We start from the raw sequence: 20,816 nt of genomic DNA, 5'->3' as shown, positions 1-20,816 counted from the left end.
TGTGTAATGAAGGCCTCCATGCCAGAACTCCCAGGCGCACCCCCTTGCTGTCTCCAAAGAATAAGAGTCGACTGCAGTATGCCGAAAGTCATGTGGGCAAACCACACACGTTTTGGGATTGTGTTCTGTGGACTGATGAAACAAAATTACAACTGTTTGGGCCCATGGATCAACGCTATGTTTGGAGGAGGAAGAACAAGGCCTATGATGAAAAGAACACCGTGCCTACTGTGAAGCATGGCGGGGGGTCAATCATGCTTTGGGGCTGTTTTGCTTCTGCAGGTACAGGGAAGCTTCAGCGTGTGCAAGGTACCATGAATTCTCTTCAGTACCAGGAGATATTGGATGACAATGTGATGCAGACAATGTGATGCAGAAAGGTGTTTCACTTGTGCTTGTAGCTGGCACAGATCGACCACGTCCTCTCCCTGTAACAGGAGCTCCACTAGCATCACCACGACCGCGGCCACGTCCCTTATTTGACGTTTTCCTCATATTTCTCAAATTTAGGGTCTTGCCCTAATTTTGAGAAATTTTAAATACAAAAATAGTGTAAGCTGGTGAAATAGGCAGAGATTCACCTATATATTTCTCTACCTATAGCAATAAGCAGGAAGCCAGCACTAAACAATGTACTGCACAGACAGTATATCACAGGGGACAGGTGGAGTGCTGGTGAAATGGGCAGAGATTCACCTATATATTTCTCAAATTTAGGGTCTTGCCCTAATTTTGAGAAATTTTAAATACAAAAAAGTGTAAGCTGGTGAAATAGGCAGAGATTCACCTATATATTTCTCCACCTATAGCAAGAAGCAGGAACCCAGCCCTAAACAATGTACTGCACAGACAGTATATCACAGGGGACAGGTGCAGTGCTGTTGAAATATACAGAGTCACCTATAGATTGCTGACTGCCCCTATAGGAAAAATATTTCAGGAACCTGTCCCTGACTATGTACTTGACAAAAACACAGTATATCACAGGTGCACAGTTGGTGTGGCAGGTGTAGTGCTGTTGAAATACTCAGTCACCTATAGAGTGCTGACTGCCCCTATAGGAAAAATATTTCAGGAACCTGTCCCTGACTTTGTACTTGACAGAAACACAGTATATCACAGGTGCACAGGTGGTGTTACAGGTGCAGTGCTGTTGAAATATTCAGAGTCACCTATAGATTGCAAACTGCCCCTATAGCTGAACAAAATTCCTAAACTATATGAAGCACAGCAGATGTCACAGGAATAGAGTGCTTGTTGATATTTCTGGAGCAGTATACACCTAAAACTGTCCCTAAGCAGATTCAGCAGCCTTTCCCTCACATAAGTGAAGCGGTGACAATGAGCCAGATGCCATAAGATGATGCAGATATCAAAGAAATAAAGTGTGCTTCTTGATATTTCTGGAGCAGCATAGCAGCATAGACCTAACACTGTCTCTGAGCAGATTCAGCAGCCTTTCCCTCACATAAGTAAAGCACAGTGACAACGAGCCAGATACACCTAAGACTTTCCCTAAGCAGCAGATTCCAGCAGCCTTTCCCTATCATGAGTGAAGCAGAGTGATGATCTGTGCTGTGTGCCTCTATCTAATATAGAGACTGGTCACATGATGGGTCACATGCTGCACTGGCCAATCACAGTCATGCCATAAGTAGGCATGCCTGTGATCAGTTCCTAGTCACAGTAGTAACACGAATGGCGATTGGCTGCCGTGCAGCGCGCCAAAACATACCCGAACTCCAAACCCGGACTTTTTCCAATTATTCGGGTCCGGGTTTCGGGAAAAACCCAAAGTCCGTACCGAACCCGAACTTTACAGTTCGGGTTCGCTCAACCCTACTTATTAATCTCTCCCTCCAGCTCATTCTTAATATAGCCCTTTTGTTCAAACCTTGATACCAGTACCTGTGATTGCGTATAAAAATCATCATCACTAGCACAATTTCTACGTAACCTAATAAACTGCCTCCTGAGGATGTTACACAACCAGGAGCAAAGGAAAAAATACCGCGCTAGAAAATATTAAAAAACACTAACAATAAATTGCTAATAAAGCTGCAACAGCGAAGTGTTAATACAAAACACAACAGCATAGAACAGAGGAAAAAAGGGTTGTTGCGCTAAAAATAATAACCAGGAGCGATGGTGGGAACTTCCCAGGGGGATATATGAATTACGGTCTGTAGGCTTGAAGTAATTGATTAATTTGAAGTGGTCAACATCTTTATTGATGACCAGATCAAGAAAGACCACCTTTTCATAGCCAATATTCCACGTCAAATAAATATTCTTATCATTCGTGTTCAAAGACTCAATGAAAGACTGAAGAGATGTCCTCTCACCATTCCAAATAAGGATAAGATCGTCGATAAATCGCCGATAACATATCAACTCTGGTGGGTGCTGGGCAAAAACAGCCAGTTCCTCCCAGTGGGCCATAAATAAATTGGCCACACTGGGAGCAAACCGGGCCCCCATTGTGACTTCCTTGATTTGTAAAAAGAACTCATTGTCATACCAGAAATAATTTCTTGATAGGCAGAATTCTAAACAACCCAATAGGAATTCTTGGTGTCTACCTGATAAAGAAGAGGACGATAATGCCCATTCTACAGATGCGATGGCGTCTTTATGACTAATACTCATATACAGAGAACTAACATCCACTGTAACGTGGATAGTAGAAGAACACTCGAAACCTTCCAAGATCTGTATAATGTGCTTGGTGTCTTTTAAGAAGGCGGGAGTTTTCACCACAAGAGGTTGGAGGAAGGAATCAATATACTGGCCCAATCTCGCTGACACAGAATCAATCCCATTCATGGGTCTACCTGGTGGTTGGGTACTGTCTTTATGAATTTTGGGCAAAAAATAAATAATCAGGGTCCTACAGAACAAAGGGTCTAAATAAAGAGATTCCTTTTTGTTAAGAATCCTCTGATCTTTCCCGTCTTCGATGATAGAGTGTAACTCTTCCTTATATGCTAACATAGGATCTTTATTAAGAACTCTGGGCCAAATCCTCAAAAGGGATACGCAGGCGGAACTGCGGGAGCGCGCCTCATTTAAATTGTCATCGCCCCCTGCAGAAGAGGACCGCCTTGCGCCGGAGACATTTAAGTTACACGGCCGAAAATTTCTAGGTAAGTGCTTTGTGGATCGGGCACGTAGGTAGAAATTTTCCGCCAGTGTAACTTAAATGGTAAAAGTTAAGTTACGGCGCCTGGCTGAGGATTTGGCCCTCTATACGTATCGACATCACTGAGTAGACGACTCATTTCAGAGGAATAGAACTCTTTACTAAGGATCACTAGGCCTCCTCCTTTGTCTGCTGGATGTATAACAATCTCTCTATGCTCCTCGAGAGATTTTATACCCCGTCTGACAAACTGTGGATCCTGAACAATGCCCTATAGATTCTCTATGGGGTTCAGGTCAGGCGAGTTTGCTGGCCAATCAAGCACAGTAATCCCACGGTCAATGAACCAGTTTTTGGTGCTTTTGGCAGTGTGGGCATGAGTCCTGCTGGAAAATTAAGTCTGCATCCCCATAGAGCTCGTCTGCGGAAGGAAGCATGAAGTGCTCCAAAACCTCCTGGTAGACGGCTGCATTGACCCTGGACTTAATGAAGCACAATGGTCCAACACCAGCAGATGACATGACTCCCCAAATCATCACAGACTTTGGAAACTTCACACTGGACTTCAAGCATCTTGCAGTGTGTGCCTCTCCATTCTTCCTCCATACTCTGGGTCCTTGGTTTCCAAAGGAGATGCAAAATGTGCTCTCATCAGAAAAGAGGACTTTGGCCCACTGAGCAACAGACCAGGTCTGTTTTTCTTTAGCCCAGGTAAGACGCTTCTGACATTGTGTGTTGTTCAGGAGTGGCTTGACGTTCAGGAGTGGCTTGACAAGAGGAACACGACATTTGAAGCCCATGTCCAGAATCTGTCTGTGTGTGGTGGCTCTTGATGCACTGACTCCAGCCTCAGTCCACTCCTTGTGAAAGTCCCCAACACTTTTGAATGGCCTTTTCCTGACAATCCTCTCCAGGCTGCGGTCATCCCTGCTGCTTATGCACCTTTTTCTTCCACACTTTTCCCTTCCACATAACTTTCTATTAATGTGCTTTGATACAGCACTTTGGGAACATCCAACTTTTTTTGCAATTACCTTTTGAGGCTTTCCCTCCTCATGGAGGGTGTCAATAATGGTTTTCTGCACAACTGTCAGGTCAGCAGTCTTTCCCATGACTGTGATTCCTACTGAACAAGACTGAGAGACAATTTAAAGGCTCAGAAAACCCTTTGTAGGTGTTATGGCTTAATTAGCCGATTAGAGTGGGACACTTTGGGGCAGATCCACAGAGAGAGTATGCCTGCTTATCTACTGATACGCCGGCGTACTTTAAAATTTCCCGCATCGTATCTTTAGTTTGAATCCTCAAACCAAGATACGACGGCATCTGGGTTAGATCCGACAGGCGTACGGCTTCGTACGCCTTCGGATCTTAGATGCAATTCTTCGGGCTCCGCTGGGTGGAGTTCGCAACGTTTTCCGTGTCGGGTATGCAAATTAGCTATTTCCGACGATCCATGAACGTACGCGCGGCCATCGCATTCTTTTACATCGTCTCTAGTCGGCTTTTTCCGGCGTATAGTTAAAGCTGGTGTTTTGCGGCGTATAGTTAGACTTGCCATGTTAAGTATGACCATAATTATCACAGTTATGACAAATCACGGCTTGAACTATCTTGCTTTGCATGTAATGAGTCTATCTCATATAGTAGTTTCACCTTTTAAGTTGCATTAGTGAAATAAATGAACTTTTGCACAATATTAAATTTTTTCGAGTTTCACCTGTATATTTTAGGGCTGTGCAAATTAACTTTTAATTATGTTTTTGATCGATTAAAATTCTTTTGATTGGTACTCACCTCTCCGCTGGCTTCTGGGCCTTCGGGGAGTTCAGTCGGAGATCCTGTAACGTCACGGACAACGGCGGGGCTTGCCGTGTCCATCTGAAGGGCTCCTTTGCTGTGCCTTCATATCTGCATGCCAGCGGGACCTTACTATCTGCCACACGCAAGGGCTGTTACACTTCCCTCTATCACTTCCCTCTATCAACCTGGGATTCTACAACCATCCACTGGGAGTTGTGATAGTTCCCTTCATGGCACATTTACATACCGACGGACTGATGTTAACCTCTCCTCATCTGCATTCAGCAGTGGTATCGTTGTACACATTTTTATACCAGTATCATACTTAGCTACATGTTTTTATGACTGCTTTTGGTACCGTTTGGTATTACTCGCACCATTTTTACAGTTTATGTAGTGTAAGGGGTTAGCTCGGTAGCGGGGGTGTGTGACCCCCTGGATGGGTTCACTACACACTGAACGATACAGAGAAACAGCCGAAGACTGTTGCAAACAAAGAATTTGGTTTATTCTTCCATCTTGCTGGAAACAATTGCAAGCATCCAAACAGCATAAACAAAATCAAACATAAAATAAACCCTGGCCACTTGGGGCGTCTACCTTCACCACACAGGAACCTATCTATGGAGTCTGGCACAGCCTACTGTGCTGAGCAGGCACTGCAGGTCATACAGCAGAAAAACAAATAGTCTTTTTGATTTTTATCACACAGAAAAATCAATAGCACCTCACCTCTTCAGAAGTATTTCTCTTCACTGCTCTCCTTCACTCAAAAAGCCTCAGGATGCAGCAATCAGTAGTAATCCTCTGGATTACTTATAGAGGCCTTAATTGCCTCATTCTGAACAGCTGAAGTTTTCCAACGCCCTTAAACCTTTCTGGCTACTTCTGCAGCCGACACCCAATAATAATTGGTGTATTGTCTAAACAAGGCAAAAATGTATCTCCCATCTGTGACAACACCCACAGATTTACCCGACTTCCTGTCACAGTAGCTACATCGATTTTATCTCCAGTGCAATATTTATTTTGTTACCTACTTGAAGACTATGAAGTTTTAATCTATTCCCATCGAGCGCTGCCTTTGTGTGTTTTTTGTATCCTGCTATCCATTTTTCCAGTGGTTGGTAGCTGCACTGGGAATCAGCCTGCAAGGAGATCAACTAAAAGTAGTTGGATCTGTATGTGTGTTATAATTAATCGAAATTAGTAGATTAATCGATTAAAAAAAAAACGATGAATCGAACAGAAAAATTTTGATCATTAACAGCCCTAGTATATTTATAGCTTACATTTTGATATTTGCACTGTTTTGCACCTAAAATGTCAATTTGATGCACCTCTTTGAAGTGTCAGTCCAAAATGTGAATATCAGTAAATGCCATTTTTGTTAGTAAAAAAACTGGTGCTGTTTGTAAATGTTGGGCGTCCTTTCAGTAAATATCACTTTGGGGGTTGGCAACACTGGTGGCAGGATGCTCTACCTAGCTTCCTGAAAACATCAGAGCACTCTGCCTCAGTACTCCTCGCAAGAGCCCTAATGTAAGCAACAGGCTGGCACTGGGGGGGGGGGGGTGTATGTAAATATCTAAATGTCTTGATGGGTAGATGTCAGCCTAGAAGAATGCTATAATGTACTGGTGGCAGTAAGAATAACAGAGTGTGATCACAGTGAAAGTCAGGTAAGCAATGTGAAAAATTAAAACCTCTAAACACACATAAAAACGGTAATATTTACCAGTCCACAAATTTTTAATATTCTGTTTAAATAACCCTCTTCATCAATATATTTTTCTAAACACAAACATAAATTGATATGTATTTTTCCTGCAATATTTCTGAAACAGGAATACTTTACCGAGAATTAGTGTTTTCATATGGTACCCTATATTTTACAAGGTATATTGGTCATTTCTTGTATTGCCTGAATGACTGACAAATCAGTAAAATGACAATCCCCTCTGAAAACTCAAGCTAGTTCCAGCTGTTGACTCTTCAAGGGTGAAAGTTGACGATTGGTGGTTCGGTTGAAAGAATCCATGGTTGGAACATACTTCTCCATAGGCACTGTGAGCTTCCGGCGGGTATCAACACATTTGTTGTCCAGGTTTAGGGAGTTTTCCTTAAACTTTATATCCGCTTGAATTCGGGCAAGATGTTTGTAGAGTGCATCCAGTACATCCCTGCAGGAACACAAGAACAGTGCTTTGATGTGTTTTCTGCTCAGACTAAACTTCTTTGTAACTCACATAGCCTTATTCAATTAGGGCCAGATTCACGTAGAAGTGCGGCGGCGTAACGTATCGTATCCGACCATGCCACAAACACATGGAGAGCATACATCCACAATGCAGATAGAGTGCTTGGTGTAACCAGAAACTGATAGACAAGTTTACATGCCTCAGAATGGGCCTTTGCTTTTCTGAGCTCTAGTAAGAGCTAAAAGAAGGCTTTTATATATTTTTTATAAAATAGAACATCACTTTTAACAATTCAAACATAACATTACTTACTGTGATTGAGCCATTTTCTGCTTTAGTGCAGCAATAGTGCCCTCAAGCTGGTGGACCTCATCTGTCAACCCATACTGTACCTATGATTTGAAAAAGAACAAAGTACTGAAAAAAAGGTCTACAGACTTTGCAGTTTTCTGAATACAGACACATGTATAAAAAAAATTATATTTTGCTTATTTACAAAGACATATAATACCTGGTCCCTACAAAGATCCACATTGGGTCTATAGGTACGATTCTCAAGGCGTGTATGAGCTAGCTTCAGAGGTCCACTCTTCTCTTTGAGATCACTCTCCAAACGTCTTATGTCTTCCTCCAGTTCCTCTATTTCCTCTTTAGTCTGTAGTAATAAAAAAAAAATGTCAAAATGATATCAAAGTTCAAGCAAATGGGTAGTTGAGGTAAGGCTACAATTTTGCCTTGCCTTACATTGATTCCTAGAGCTTAAAGCGGATGTGCCACTAAAAAAATATATTAAAAGCCAGCAGCTACAAATACTGCAGCTGCTGACTTTTAATATAAGGACACTTACCTGTCCTGGAGTCCAGCGCCGTCCGCAGCAGATGACGAGCGATCGCTCGTCACCCTGCTGCTCCCCCCTCCATCCACGGTGAGGGAACCAGGAAGTGAAGCGCTCCGGCTTCACTGCCCGGTTCCCTACGGTGCATGCGCGAGTCGCGCTGCGCCCGCCGATTGGCTCCCGCTGTGTGCTGGGAGCCGAGTGTTCCCAGCATACAACGGGGGACGGATGGGAAGTAAGGAAAAAACCAGTCTTTTGCCCGTATCGTGTGGCCGGAAGTGGGTGCAGATACCTGCCTGTAGACAGGTATCTGCACCCCCTCCCCCCTGAAAGGTGTCAAATGTGACACCGGAGGGGGGGAGGGTGCCGATCAGCGCGACTTCACTTTAGAGTGGAGATCCGCTTTAAAGTAATTGTAAAGTCTTGTTTTTATTTTAGTTAAAAATAACAAAGATGTTATACTTACCTCCTCTGTGCAGTGGTTTTGCATAGAGTAGCCCAGATCCTCCTTTTAAAAAGGGTTAAAGCCAAAACAGAAATATCTGGGGAAATCTCACACAACACAAAGGAGACATAGGGCCAGATCCACAAAAGGGATACGCAGGCGTATCTACTGATACGCCGTCGTATCCCTGTTTCTATCTATGCGGCTGATTCATAGAATCAGTTACGCATAGATATTCCTAAGATCCGGCAGGTGTAATAGTTTTACACTGTCGGATCTTAGGATGCAGTACCTCGGCCACCGCTGGGGGCATTTCTCGTCGAAATTCCGCGTCGGGTATGCAAATTAGCACTTACGGAGATCCACAAAGCTTTTTTCCTTCGTTTTTTTCCGTAAGTGTTAGTTTGCCGTCGCAAAATTAGGGCTGCTTTTACAAAGTGTAAACTTAGTACACCATGTAAAAGTATACCCTTATTTCCCGCGTCGCTGTCAAATTTTTTTTAAAATGTATTTTTCCTGCCGCAACTCTTTTTTTTTCTTTTACACCCGTCGCGATTCTTAAAACTCAACGCAACGTAACTTCGCGCAAAGCACGTCGGGAAAATCGTGTCGGGAGCATGCGCAGTACGTCCGGCGCGGGAGCGCGCCTAATTTAAATGGGACTCGCCCCATTAGATTGGGCACGCCTTGCGCCGGACAGATTTAAGTTACACAGTTGCAAATTTCTAGGTAAGTGCTTTGTGGATCGGGCACTTGGGTAGAAATTTTGCGGCGGTCCAACTTAAATCCAAATATTTAAGTTGCGCCCGCTGTACGTGGATCTGGCCCATATTGTGTATTTTTAGTGCATAAGTGCATATATTAAGTGTTTTTCTATTTTTTTCAGTGTTTCATTCAAAGTAAATTTTATTAACTTCAACATTTGGTCATCTGTTTTTTAGTTATTGCATTAAAGAGGTACTGAGCTCTGAAAGCTAGAAATAAGGTAGGTAAGGAGCAAAGGACTGGTCACCAGTATTGCCTGTGGTCTCTTTGCAGTTGTTCTTTCCAATTTACTAGTTTTACAATCTATCTTTTCACATCTTTGTATAAATATGGCCAGTCTTGGTAGAAGTTTTACTTCTTCATATTAGCCACTTGCCGACCAGCGCACGACTATATACGTTGTCACAATGGCTCGGCATATGGGCGTACGGGTACGTCCCCTTTAAGAAGCGGCATTGTGGGCGCGCGCGCGCACACAACGAGCTCTGTGAGCGTGACCGAGGGTTCTGTGGACTCGATGGCCACTGGGAGTCCCGCAATCGTGTCGAAGAGAGGAAGAATGGAGAAATGCTGATGTAAACAAGCATTTCTCCGTTCTGCCTAGTGACAAGGACACTGATCACAGCACCCTGTAATCGGGAGCGGTTATCAGTGTTGTGTCACACGTAGCCCATCCCCGCTACAGTTAGAACACATCCCTAGGACACGCCTAACCCCTTCAGCGCCCCCTACTGTTTAACCCCTTCACTGCCAATGTCATTTACACAGTAATCAATGCATTTGTATAGCACTGTTAGCTGTATAAATGGCAATGGCCCCAAAATGGTGTCCGCCATAATGTCACAGTCACGATAAAAATCCCAGATCGCCGCCATTACTAGTAAAAAAATAAATAAAAATGCCATAAATCTATCCCCTATTTTGTAGATGCTATAACTTTTGCGCAAACCAATCAATAAACGCTTATTGCGATTTTTTTTTACCAAAAATATGTAGAAGAATACGTATCGGCCTAAACTTAGAACATTTTTTTTTTATATATATTTTTGGGGGATATTTATTATAGCAAAAAGTAAAAAATATCGCTCTTTTTTTGTTTATAGCGCAAAAAAATAAAAACCACAGAGGTGATCAAATACCACCAGAAGAAATCTCTATTTGTGGCGAAAAAAGGACGTCAATTTTGTTTGGGAGCCACGTCGCACGACCGCGCAATTGTCAGTTAAAGCGACACAGTGCTGAATCTCAAAAAGTGCTCTGTTCTTTGGGCAGCCAAATGGTCCGGTGCTGAAGTGGTTAGAGTCTCCAGCAAAGAGAACATTGAGCAGCACAGTAGTGACATCACAACATCTTACTCCACATCTCCAGACACATTTCTTTGCATGTTATAGTGCTTCACGCAGAGGACAGCCCCTTTATTTCAGAAATGCGCATCTTGCTTGCTACATTTGCAGTACCATTACCCTTTGCTACCATAGTGTGAATGTAGCCTTAGGCCGCGTACACACGATTGGTCAAAACCGATGAAAACAAACTGAAGGACCGTTTCATCGGTTAACCGATGAAGCTGACTGATGGTCTGATGTGCCTACACATCATCGGTTAAAAAAACGATCGTGTCAGAACGCGGTGATGTAAAACACACGACGTGCTGAAAAAAACAAAGTTCAATGCTTCCAAGCATGCGTCGACTTGATTCTGAGCATTTTGACGGATGCTTTTGCATACTAACGATCGGTTTTGACCTATCGGTTAGGCGTCCATCGGTTCAATTTTAAAGCAAGTTCTCTTTTTTTTGACCGAAGGATAACTGACCGATGGGACCCACACACGATCGGTTTGGACCGATGAAACGGTCCTTCAGTCCGTTTTCATCGGTCTTGACCGATCGTGTGTACGCGGCCTCAGATCTTACTTATGAAGCATTAAAATGTTAGTAAACCCACAACAGTAAAATCAGTCTGTATATGCAGTTAAGCATGCTTGTTATACTCACTGTGGAACCTAAAGGGTTAATCCTTTGCATAGCTGTGTTTTTCACTTGAGGTGGTCATAGAATTCATCCCTCTCTACACTAGCTAAACGTAGTATCTTTCTAGTACCTAGTACTGTTGAAATAAAATAATATAACATGAAAAACAGACTATACAGAAAACTCACATTTTTCTCTTGCCATTTGAGTTCTTTGTGAGCTCTTTCAAATTCATGGATCCTCTTCCTGAAAGCAAATTCCACAGCTTGTCTCTGAGCTTCCAGTTCATTATTAGTCTGTGAATGAGGAAGCAGCAACTCTATTTAACCATTTCAAGACAGGACACTTTCACCCCCTTCCTGCCACCTTGTATGACAATTACTCAGTCATGCAACATTGTACCAAATACATTTTTTATCAAATTTTTTGAGACAAACAGAGCCTCGTTTTGGTGGTATTTTATCACCACTGAGCAGTAGCGGTGCATCCATAAAGGGCGCAGGAGCGCCGCCAACCCCCCCCCCTCTCCTGTCACTCTCTCACCATAGATAGAATGCATGAATCTATCTATGGTCGTCGCTGCCGCCCCCTATTCATGTGCCCGGCCCCTTGTCGGGCGCCGGGCATATGAATTACAGTGGCGGGTGTGTTTTGGAAGTGCCTGATTAGAGCCATAGGCTCTAATAAGCTTCCTGATTAGAGCATGTGGGCTCTAATAGGCTTCCAAAAGGGTAAACAGCGGGCGCACTGCTGTGCGTTCGCTGATTACTCAGTGGTGTGTTAGGGAAGCGAATACATTGCTTCCCTAACACTGACCCGCCTCTCAGCCAATCAGGTTGCTCAGGTCTAGTTACCTGTCACCTGATTGGCTGAAAAAAGGCGCCGCTATTGGACGCCTGACGGGACATGAGGACGGGAGAAATGCAGGAGACATGCAGGACCCCGCTCATTGCTGTCACCAGCTGCCCCACAAGACAGGGTAAGTGCCGGGCAGACGGCGAGCGGGTGGGAGGCACACTCACACTGACACCATTTGATGGCACAGTGGCAGCGCTTGATGGCACAGTGGCAGCGCTTGATGGCACAGTGGCTGCAATTGATGGCTCAGTGGCTGCATTTGATGGCACAGTGGCTGCAAGTGATGACACAGTGGCTGCAAGTGATTGATGACACAGTGGCTACAAGTGATGTTTTTTTTTTTTTTTTTTTAGTTTGTTTGCATTTTTATCTGTTTTTTATTGCTGTCTATGCCCCAATTAAGGAGATCAACCCTCTCTATTTGTCTACCATTATCATCGAAAGTGAAAGTAAAAGAAGATCCCAAATCTTGTCCCCAGAAAATGAATAGAGGGGAAATCTTCCAATGGGGACACTAGTTCTGGTGACCTGGGGGTCCCCCAAGGAATTTTCCTAATTTGCAGGGATTTACTCTCACTTCCTGTATGGCTATGGGACAGGAAATGAAGGGAAATCTCAGCAATGGGACACAGGCAGTGAAACAAAATCTGTCAGGGATTATAACCCTCCCTTACTCTATCCAAAATGAAAAATATTTTTTTCCCTATAGTTCTACTTTGAGTGCATTGCTATTGCAGCTTCGGGTCACATCACATGAAACCTGTCATCTATAATAGGCAGAATATTGTACATGCTAGGTAATGTACCTAATCACCCCCTACTGCCTACCAAATTAACCAATTAAGTGGACATTAATTTAGAGTTTAAATCTATTTTAAGACATCTCTGTCTACTTCATGGTACTACTTGAACATTACTGTTGCAAATGTAGAGGGGTCTATGCTTTAATCTATTATTTTATGACATACTACTTAAAGCGGGGGTTCACCCTATTAAAAAAAAAACATTACATTCGGCATCGTAGCGCGAGCTACAGTATGCCGGTCTTACATTTTTTATCCCCGTACTCACTGTGCTATGGATCATTGAAGATTCCGGGGAATGGGCGTTCCTATGGTGAGAGAAGGTGATTGACGGCCGGCCCTGGCACGTCACGCTCCTCCGGAAATAGCCGAAATAGGCTTGGCTCTTCACGGCGCCTGCGCATAGCCTGTGCGCAGGCGCCGTGAAGAGCCGAGACCTACTCCGGCTGTCTTCGGGGAGCGTGACGTGCCAGAGCCGGCCGTCAATCATCCTCCCTCTCCATAGGCACGCCCATTCCCCGCGGGAGTCGGAAACTTCAATGATCGATAGCACAGTGAGTACGGGGATTAAAAATTTAAGACCGGCATACCGTAGCTCGCGCTACGATGCCGAATGTAATGGTATAATGATGTTAAGGAGGGTGAACCACCGCTTTAATATACAGTACCACACTGTTAGTCAGAAGAAAATAATCTGCTAATGGTCCCAGAGAACCATATTGTACATGTTCCAATATGGCAGGGGTGGCATTAAAATTCGGTCTAAGTGTGTTCGTCCGAGCACTAATACCCCGGCCAACAAGAATTCTCTTGCCTTTGTGGCTGTGTGTGGTGAAGAGATGAGCTTGGGCATGTTATTTGGATATACTGTATATATTTCTTTTGTGGCCCCAACGAATCCCAGAGCGCTGCTTAGGACTAAGGATGAGCTTGGGCGTGTTATTTGGATATACTGTATTTATCGGCGTATAACACGCACGGGCTTACCATTGCCATGAATTCAGCCTTACCATTGCCATGAATGCAGCCTTACCATTGCCATGAATGCAGCCTTACCATTGCCATGAATGCAGCCTTACCATTGCCATGAATGCAGCCTTACCATTGCCATGAATGGAGCCTTACCATTGCAACCAATGCAGCCTTACCATTGCAACCTCACCATTGCAACCGATGCAGCCTCACATGTGCCATAAATGCAGCCTTACATGTGCCATAAATGCAGCATTATGTGTGCCATAAATGCAGCCTTAAATGTGCCATGATTGCAGCCTTACATGTGCCATGATTGCAGCCTTACATGTGCTAAGATTGCAGCCTTACCATTGCAACCAATGCAGCCTCACATGTGCCATGAATGCAGCCTTACCATTGCCATCAGTGCAGCCTGAATGATGCCCATCTGCAGCCTCAGAGGGAAGAGGGAGGGGGGTGGGACGAGTGCCGACAGATTACAAACAGGAGAATCTCTTGTTTACCCTGTGGCCTCTTTTATACAAAGTCCGGCCTCATATGATAGACAGAACAATAGCATCCCAAGAGACGGGGCTTTCAATAGAGACGCTGCTGAGTAAACAGGAAATTCTCTTCATGTAATCTGACGGCGCTCGTCCTGCCCCCTCCAAGGCAGCGCCAATAAATACAGTATATATCTTTTGTGGCCCCCGGGCCAGACTTTGGACATGCCTGCAATATGGCATGCATAATTTTCACTTTTTGTTGGCTTTGTTAATGCAAGTGACTAAAACAGGTACTGCATCCAAATCACATTCCTATTACTCAGGAGAGCTTGCCAAAGGCAGCACAATTTGTAATTTAAATTATAACTTGTTTGTTTTCCTGTTTTAGTGCTTGAACCTTATATATAAGAGAACCAGTCCTCAATGTTCTCTTATATACAGTCATTTTAATTCTAAATTAGAAAGGAAGTTTGCCATTAGAACATATAAGCTTTGCACACTTGATACATACAGTGCCTTGAAAAATTATTCATACCCCTTGAAATGTTCCTCATTTTGTCATGTTCCAACCAAAAACGTAAATGTATTTTATTGGGATTTTATGTGATAGACCAACACAAAGTAGCACATAATTGTAAAGTGGAACGTCACACCATGATAAATGGTTTTTAAAATATTTTACAAATAAATATCTGAAAAGTGTGGTGTGTATTTGTATTCAGCCCCCCTGAGTCAATACTTAGTAGAACCGCCTTTCGCTGCAATTACAGCTGCAAGTCTTTTTGGTAAGTCTCTACCAGCTTTGCACATCTAGAGAGATTGACATTTTTGCCCATTCCTCTTTGAAAAATAACTCAAACTCTGTCAGATTGGATGAAGAGCATCTGTGAACAGCAATTTTCAAGTCTTTCAATTGGATTTAGGTCTGGACTTTGACTGAGCCATTCTAACACCTGAATATTGCTTTGATCTAAACCATTCTATTGTAGCTCTGGATGTCTGTTTAGGGTCATTGTCCTGATGGAAGGTGAACCTTTGCCACAGTCTCAAGTCTTTAGCAGACTCTAATGCCCTGTACACACGATCGGATATCTGATGGAATTTAATCAGATGGATGTTTTCGTCGGATATCCGATGAAGCTGACTTTCATCAGTCTTGCCTACACACCATCAGTCAAAAATCCGACCGTGCTAAAACGCGGTGATGTAAAACACTACGACATGCTGAGAAAAATGCTTCCGAGCATGCGTTGACTTGATTCTGAGCATGCGTGGATTTTGACCGATGGACTTCCACACAGACGATTGTTTTTTTCTATCGTTTTTTTATCCATAGGAAAAATTTAAAACATGTTCTATTTTTTTTCACCGATGGAAAAAAAACTGATGGGCCCCACACACGATCGGTCGAAAACAGTCCATCGGTCTGTTTTCATCGGACAAACCGATCGTGTGTACAGGGCTTAACAGTTTTTTGTAAGATTGCCCTGTATTTGGCTCTATCCATCTTCTCATCAACTCTGACCAGCTTCCCTGTCCCCACTGAAGAAAAGCATCCCCACAACATAATGTTGCCACCACCATGTTTCACGGTAGGGATGGTGTGTTCAGGGAGATGTGTTAGCACCTTCTTCCACAGGTTTGCTGTGTTCCCCACATGGAGTCTCGCAAACTGCAAACAGGACTTCTTATGGCTTTCTTTCAACAATGGCTTTCTGCTTGCCACTCTTCCATAAAGGGCAGATTTGTGGAGTGCATGACTAATAGTTGTCATGTGGACAGATTCTCCCACCAGAGCTGTGGATCTCTGCAGCTCCTCCGGAATTACCATGGGCCTCTTGGCTGCTTCTCTGATTAATGCTCTCCTTGCCCAGCCTGTCAGTTTAGGTGGGTGGCCATGTCTTGGTAGGTTTGTAGTAATGCCATCATCTTTCCATTTTCAGATAATGGATTGAACAGTGCTTCGTGAGATGTTAAAAAGCTTGGGATATTTTTTTTTAACCTTGCTTTAAACTTCTCTACAACTTTATCCCTGACCTGTCTGGTGTGTTTCTTGGCCTTCGTGATGCTTTTAGTTCACTAAGGTTTTCTAGCAAACCTCTGTGGGTTTCACAGAATAGCTGTATTTATACTGAGGTTAATTACACATAGGTGAACTCTTTTTACAAATTAGGTGACTTCTGAATGCAATTGGTTCCACTAGATTTTAGTTAGGGGTATCAGAGTAAAGGGGGGTGAATACAAATGCACACCACACTTTTCAGATATTTATTTGTGAGCAAAATTGAAAATCATTTATTATTTTCCTTCCACTTCACCATTATGTGCCACTTTGTGTTGGTCTATCACATAAAATCCCAATAAAATACATTAATGTTTTTGGTTGTAACATGACAAAATGTGGAAAATTTCAAGGGGTATGAATAATTTTTCATGGCACTGTATATAATAAGCACTCTACATATATAGTACATTCATATCAGCCCCTGCCCTCTAAGAGCTTACAATCTAAGGTCCCTAACTCACATTCATACATACACATACCAGGGCCAATTTAGATAGGACTCAACTCCTGTCATTCCTGTGTGGGAGGAAACCTAAACAGGCACAGGGAGAACATGCAAACTCCAGACCAGGTCATTTTGTGGTTGGGATTTAAACTGATGGCCCTGGTACTGCCAGATGGAAAAGCTAATCACTTTGGCAGTGTGCTGTCCATATAATTATATCATATGTAAGTCAGCATATGGGCTATCTTCCCAAGTAATGTTGAATTTCAGTACAGAGTTTTAACAACTTTGTCATCACAATACACATTTTAAGTATTACAACCAAGTGAGGAAGGAAAGAAGACTGACATAGTGTAATCCAGTAAACATTTTATTAAAAATTAGATAGATAAAATCGCACTTACAATATGAAGATAAAAAAAATTGCATGTGAAAATTGGTAGCCGGCCTGCTAACACAGCCCGTTCACTCCGGGACTCTGTATGTAGTGATGATGTCAGCATGCCGCTTCACCCACTACATACATCACTACATACATGCGATTTTTTTTATCTTCATATTGTAAGTGCGATTTTATCTATCTAATTTTATATTAAAATGTTTACTGGATTACGCTATGTCAGTCTTCTTTCCTTCCTCACTTGGTTGTAATCACATCTGACCATTTGTGAGCGGTGGGAGACCCACTGGATACCGGAGAAACGATATCCTGCTGCATAGACCCCTAGGCTGGGTTAGAAAGCCATACGCCAACAGAAGATCTCTGGTTGGGATCTTCTCTTTCGGTAAGAGGCAGCTGTATAAGAAGGTGGAGGTTTTCCTTTCTATCACATCACTGTTCTGCGGTTTCTTTTGGTTTGATGTCACCATTTTTATCTGTAGGAGAACAGCAAATCTTCAGCTTCTGACCATCATTTGATGCATCCTTTTTTGGGAAAGAGGACATTTATTTGTTCACCTTTTTTCACTGGGACTTATCAGAATGTAATACAAGTAGGGCAACCTACCTGTTGCAGTGATTTCAATACACCTAGAGCACAATCATTTCAAATATTTATGCTTGTTGAGCTTTTGGTTTGAATTATCACATTTATTGCGCAGCTTGTTTTTTCTATATATGTTTATTTTGTGTGTGTCTCACATTTAAAGTTGCTGCATTTTCATTTCCTTTTTGTTTACTCACAGCGCAGTATCACCACATTTCTTTACCTAATTATGTTCTTACCTGTGCAATGTCTTTAAACATTGTGCTTTCCTGATGAAGCAATGAGTGAAATATGTCGAAACAACCAAGTAAAGCAAAATTTACCAATGGAATCTTGAATCTGCTTATGAATACGTCTATTATTGTCTCGTGTTCACTCATCATTGTTTATAAGAATAACTGCATTTTTGTTGAGAAAAAAAAAACATTCTCCTCTGGATTTTAACAAACTTTGTTGCAGATTCCTACCTTTTGTTATTTTGAAGAAATAGCTGTTTGCTTGTCTGTGTCCATGTGTAAAGGGAATGTGAATGGGAGTGATTATGTAATTATCAATCAGCTGCTGCATTTGCAGGATTATGATGAGTGGCAGGGTCTGCATCCCTTTAGATAATTCCCCTTTGGGAGGATCTCCCCAAAAAAAATCTTTTTGTTGCAGGGGATGCTTGAAATCTAATTTGTATCTTAGTGCAGACTTCTGAGAAAATCAGCAAGTCAATCACAAAAGCAGGAAATCACAGTTCTGGAGAGCGTTGTGTACACCAACTTTGTACAGAAAGCCTCCAGGTTGCCATATTGCATTTTACTAAAATTGCAGTGCTGCAGAATAAAGAGGAAAGGTAATTTTGTATAACATTCCATTAGAATATGACTTGTGTAGCAATCGTATATGCAAAATAAAAATGTATTTGCTATTTTTTTCTTTCAAAAGTGAAGTCACCCTTTAAACCCAATATGTTCTTTTGTACAATAAAAACAGATTTTATTGTTAGGGCTTATGTTTTTTTTATTGGCACCTTAAAAGTCCAATTTTCCCATGATTACGATGTGGTGCCTTTGGATCTCCCTCAATCCACTATTTTGATGACTAAACAATTTTATGGAGACATTATTACCTGTGCAATAGTCATAGCAATGGCCTCTCTCAACTGGGCAGAGGCTCGGACTTCAGCGTCTGCTCTCTCTTTGTTGTAACGGCTAAATTGTTCCCATTCTAAAGGACTGGTTGTCCTGAGGAAAAAGGACAGTTTAAAATAATTCTATATGTTAATTCAATTAATAATGTCCCCATGCATACATAAAAACATTACATACATTTTGACTGTTTCTTTAAAAACCAACTGAACGTTCAGTTTAAATCATAAAAAAAACATTTCAGATACCTCAAAACAAGGTGCTTAAAGGACTTTGGACAGGCTTTGTTAAAGCTCTCTGAACGCCAGTCAAAGCTCCTGTCACTAAATAAAATAGTTAGCTTACATTCCTGTTTATACCTTGCTTTTGCTTGGTCCTTCGATGAGACTTCGGTGGGGTTCGATGAGGCTTCAAGTGAGCTTTGCCATAGACTTCTATGGAGGCTTTGAAGACGCTTTGAAGTACCACTGAAGCTACATGGGGTGTAATTTTTGAAGCAAAGCAAAAGCAAGGTGTAAACAGGACTGTAAGCTAACCATTTTATTTAGTGACAGGCGATCTGACTGGCGTTCAGAGAGATTTAGCAAAGCGTGCCCGAAGTCTTGTTAAAGCCTTGTTGAGGCCTTATTGAAGCCAAAGCAAGTGTAAATGAGCCCTTAACCACTTACCCCCCGGACCATATTGCTGCCCAAAGACCAGAGTACTTTTTGCGATTCGGGACTGCGTCGCTTTAACAGACAATTGCGCGGTCATGCAACGTGGCTCCCAAACAAAATTGGCGTCCTTTTTTTCCCACAAATAGAGGTTCCTTTTGGTGGTATTTGATCACCTCTGCGTTTTTTATTTTTTGCGCTATAAACAAAAATAGAGCGACAATTTTGAAAAAAATGAATATTTTTTACTTTTTGCTGTAATAAATATCCCCCAAAAATATATAAAAAAACATTTTTTTTCCTCAGTTTAGGCCGATACGTATTCTTCTACATATTTTTCGTAAAAAAAAATCGCAATAAGCGTTTATTGATTGGTTTGCGCAAAAGTTATAGCGTTTACAAAATAGGGGGTATTTTTATGTCATTTTTATTAATATATATTTTTTACTAGTAATGGCGGCGATCAGCGATTTTTTTTCGGTATTGCGACATTATGGCGGACACTTCGGACACTTTTGACACATTTTTGGGACCATTGGCATTTTTATAGCGATCAGTGCTATAAAAATGCATTGGATTACTATAAAAATGCCACTGGCAGTGAAGGGGGCGGGGAAGGGGTTAAGTATGCCTGGGTGTGTTCTTACTGTGGGGGGGGGGGGGTGGCCTCACTAGGGGAAACACTGATCCTCTGTTCATACATTGTATGAACAGAAGATCAGCATTTCCCCTGCTGACAGGACCGGGAGCTGTGTGTTTACACACACAGCTCCCGGTCCCCGCTCTGTACCGAGCGATCGCGTGTCCCCGGCAGCGATCGCGCCCGCCGGGCACACGCACGGGAGTCGGGGGCGAGCGGGGGGCGCGCGCGCGCCCCTAGTGGCGGCTGAGAGAGAGGACGTTATACTACGTGCTCTCGCCCAGCCGAGCCGACCTGCTGACGTAGAACGGCGGTGCGCGGTCGGCTAGTGGTTAAACCCCTTGATCGCCCCCTAGTGTTAACCCCTTCCCCTCCAGTGACATTTATACAGTAATCAGTGGCTATTGTATAAATGTCAATGGTCCCAAAAAAGTGTCAAAAGTGTCCGATCTGTCCGCTGCAATGTCGCAGTCCTGCTGCCATTACTAGTAAAAAAAAAATAATAAAAATGCCATAAGTGTATCCCCTATTTTGTAGATGCTATAACTTTTGCACAAACCAATCAATATATGCTTATTGCAAATTTTTTACCAAAAATATGTAGAAAAAT

At 42.6% G+C, this 20,816-nt stretch overlaps 1 protein-coding gene across 1 annotated transcript in view; it reads right to left on the bottom strand.

Annotated features, from left to right (window-relative positions):
* Window positions 1-6,664: 6,664 nt before the first annotated feature.
* Window positions 6,665-20,816, bottom strand: part of TEKT2 (tektin 2) — a 43,924-nt gene continuing 29,772 nt past the window's right edge. Inside the window, exons 6-10 of the mRNA XM_040337322.1 lie at window positions 18,895-19,009; window positions 11,352-11,459; window positions 7,658-7,801; window positions 7,459-7,538; window positions 6,665-7,128 (exon numbers count right to left, since the gene is read on the bottom strand). Of these exons, the coding sequence (XP_040193256.1) occupies window positions 6,915-7,128; window positions 7,459-7,538; window positions 7,658-7,801; window positions 11,352-11,459; window positions 18,895-19,009 (661 nt within the window). The 3' untranslated portion in view covers window positions 6,665-6,914. The remainder of the gene's footprint in view (window positions 7,129-7,458; window positions 7,539-7,657; window positions 7,802-11,351; window positions 11,460-18,894; window positions 19,010-20,816) is intronic.

Source organism: Rana temporaria, chromosome 2 (genome assembly GCF_905171775.1).
Source record: "Rana temporaria chromosome 2, aRanTem1.1, whole genome shotgun sequence".
Classification (NCBI taxonomy): domain Eukaryota; kingdom Metazoa; phylum Chordata; class Amphibia; order Anura; family Ranidae; genus Rana; species Rana temporaria.
The sequence above is the reverse complement of the archived record's forward strand: the minus strand, read 5'-3'. Positions and strand labels throughout refer to the sequence as shown.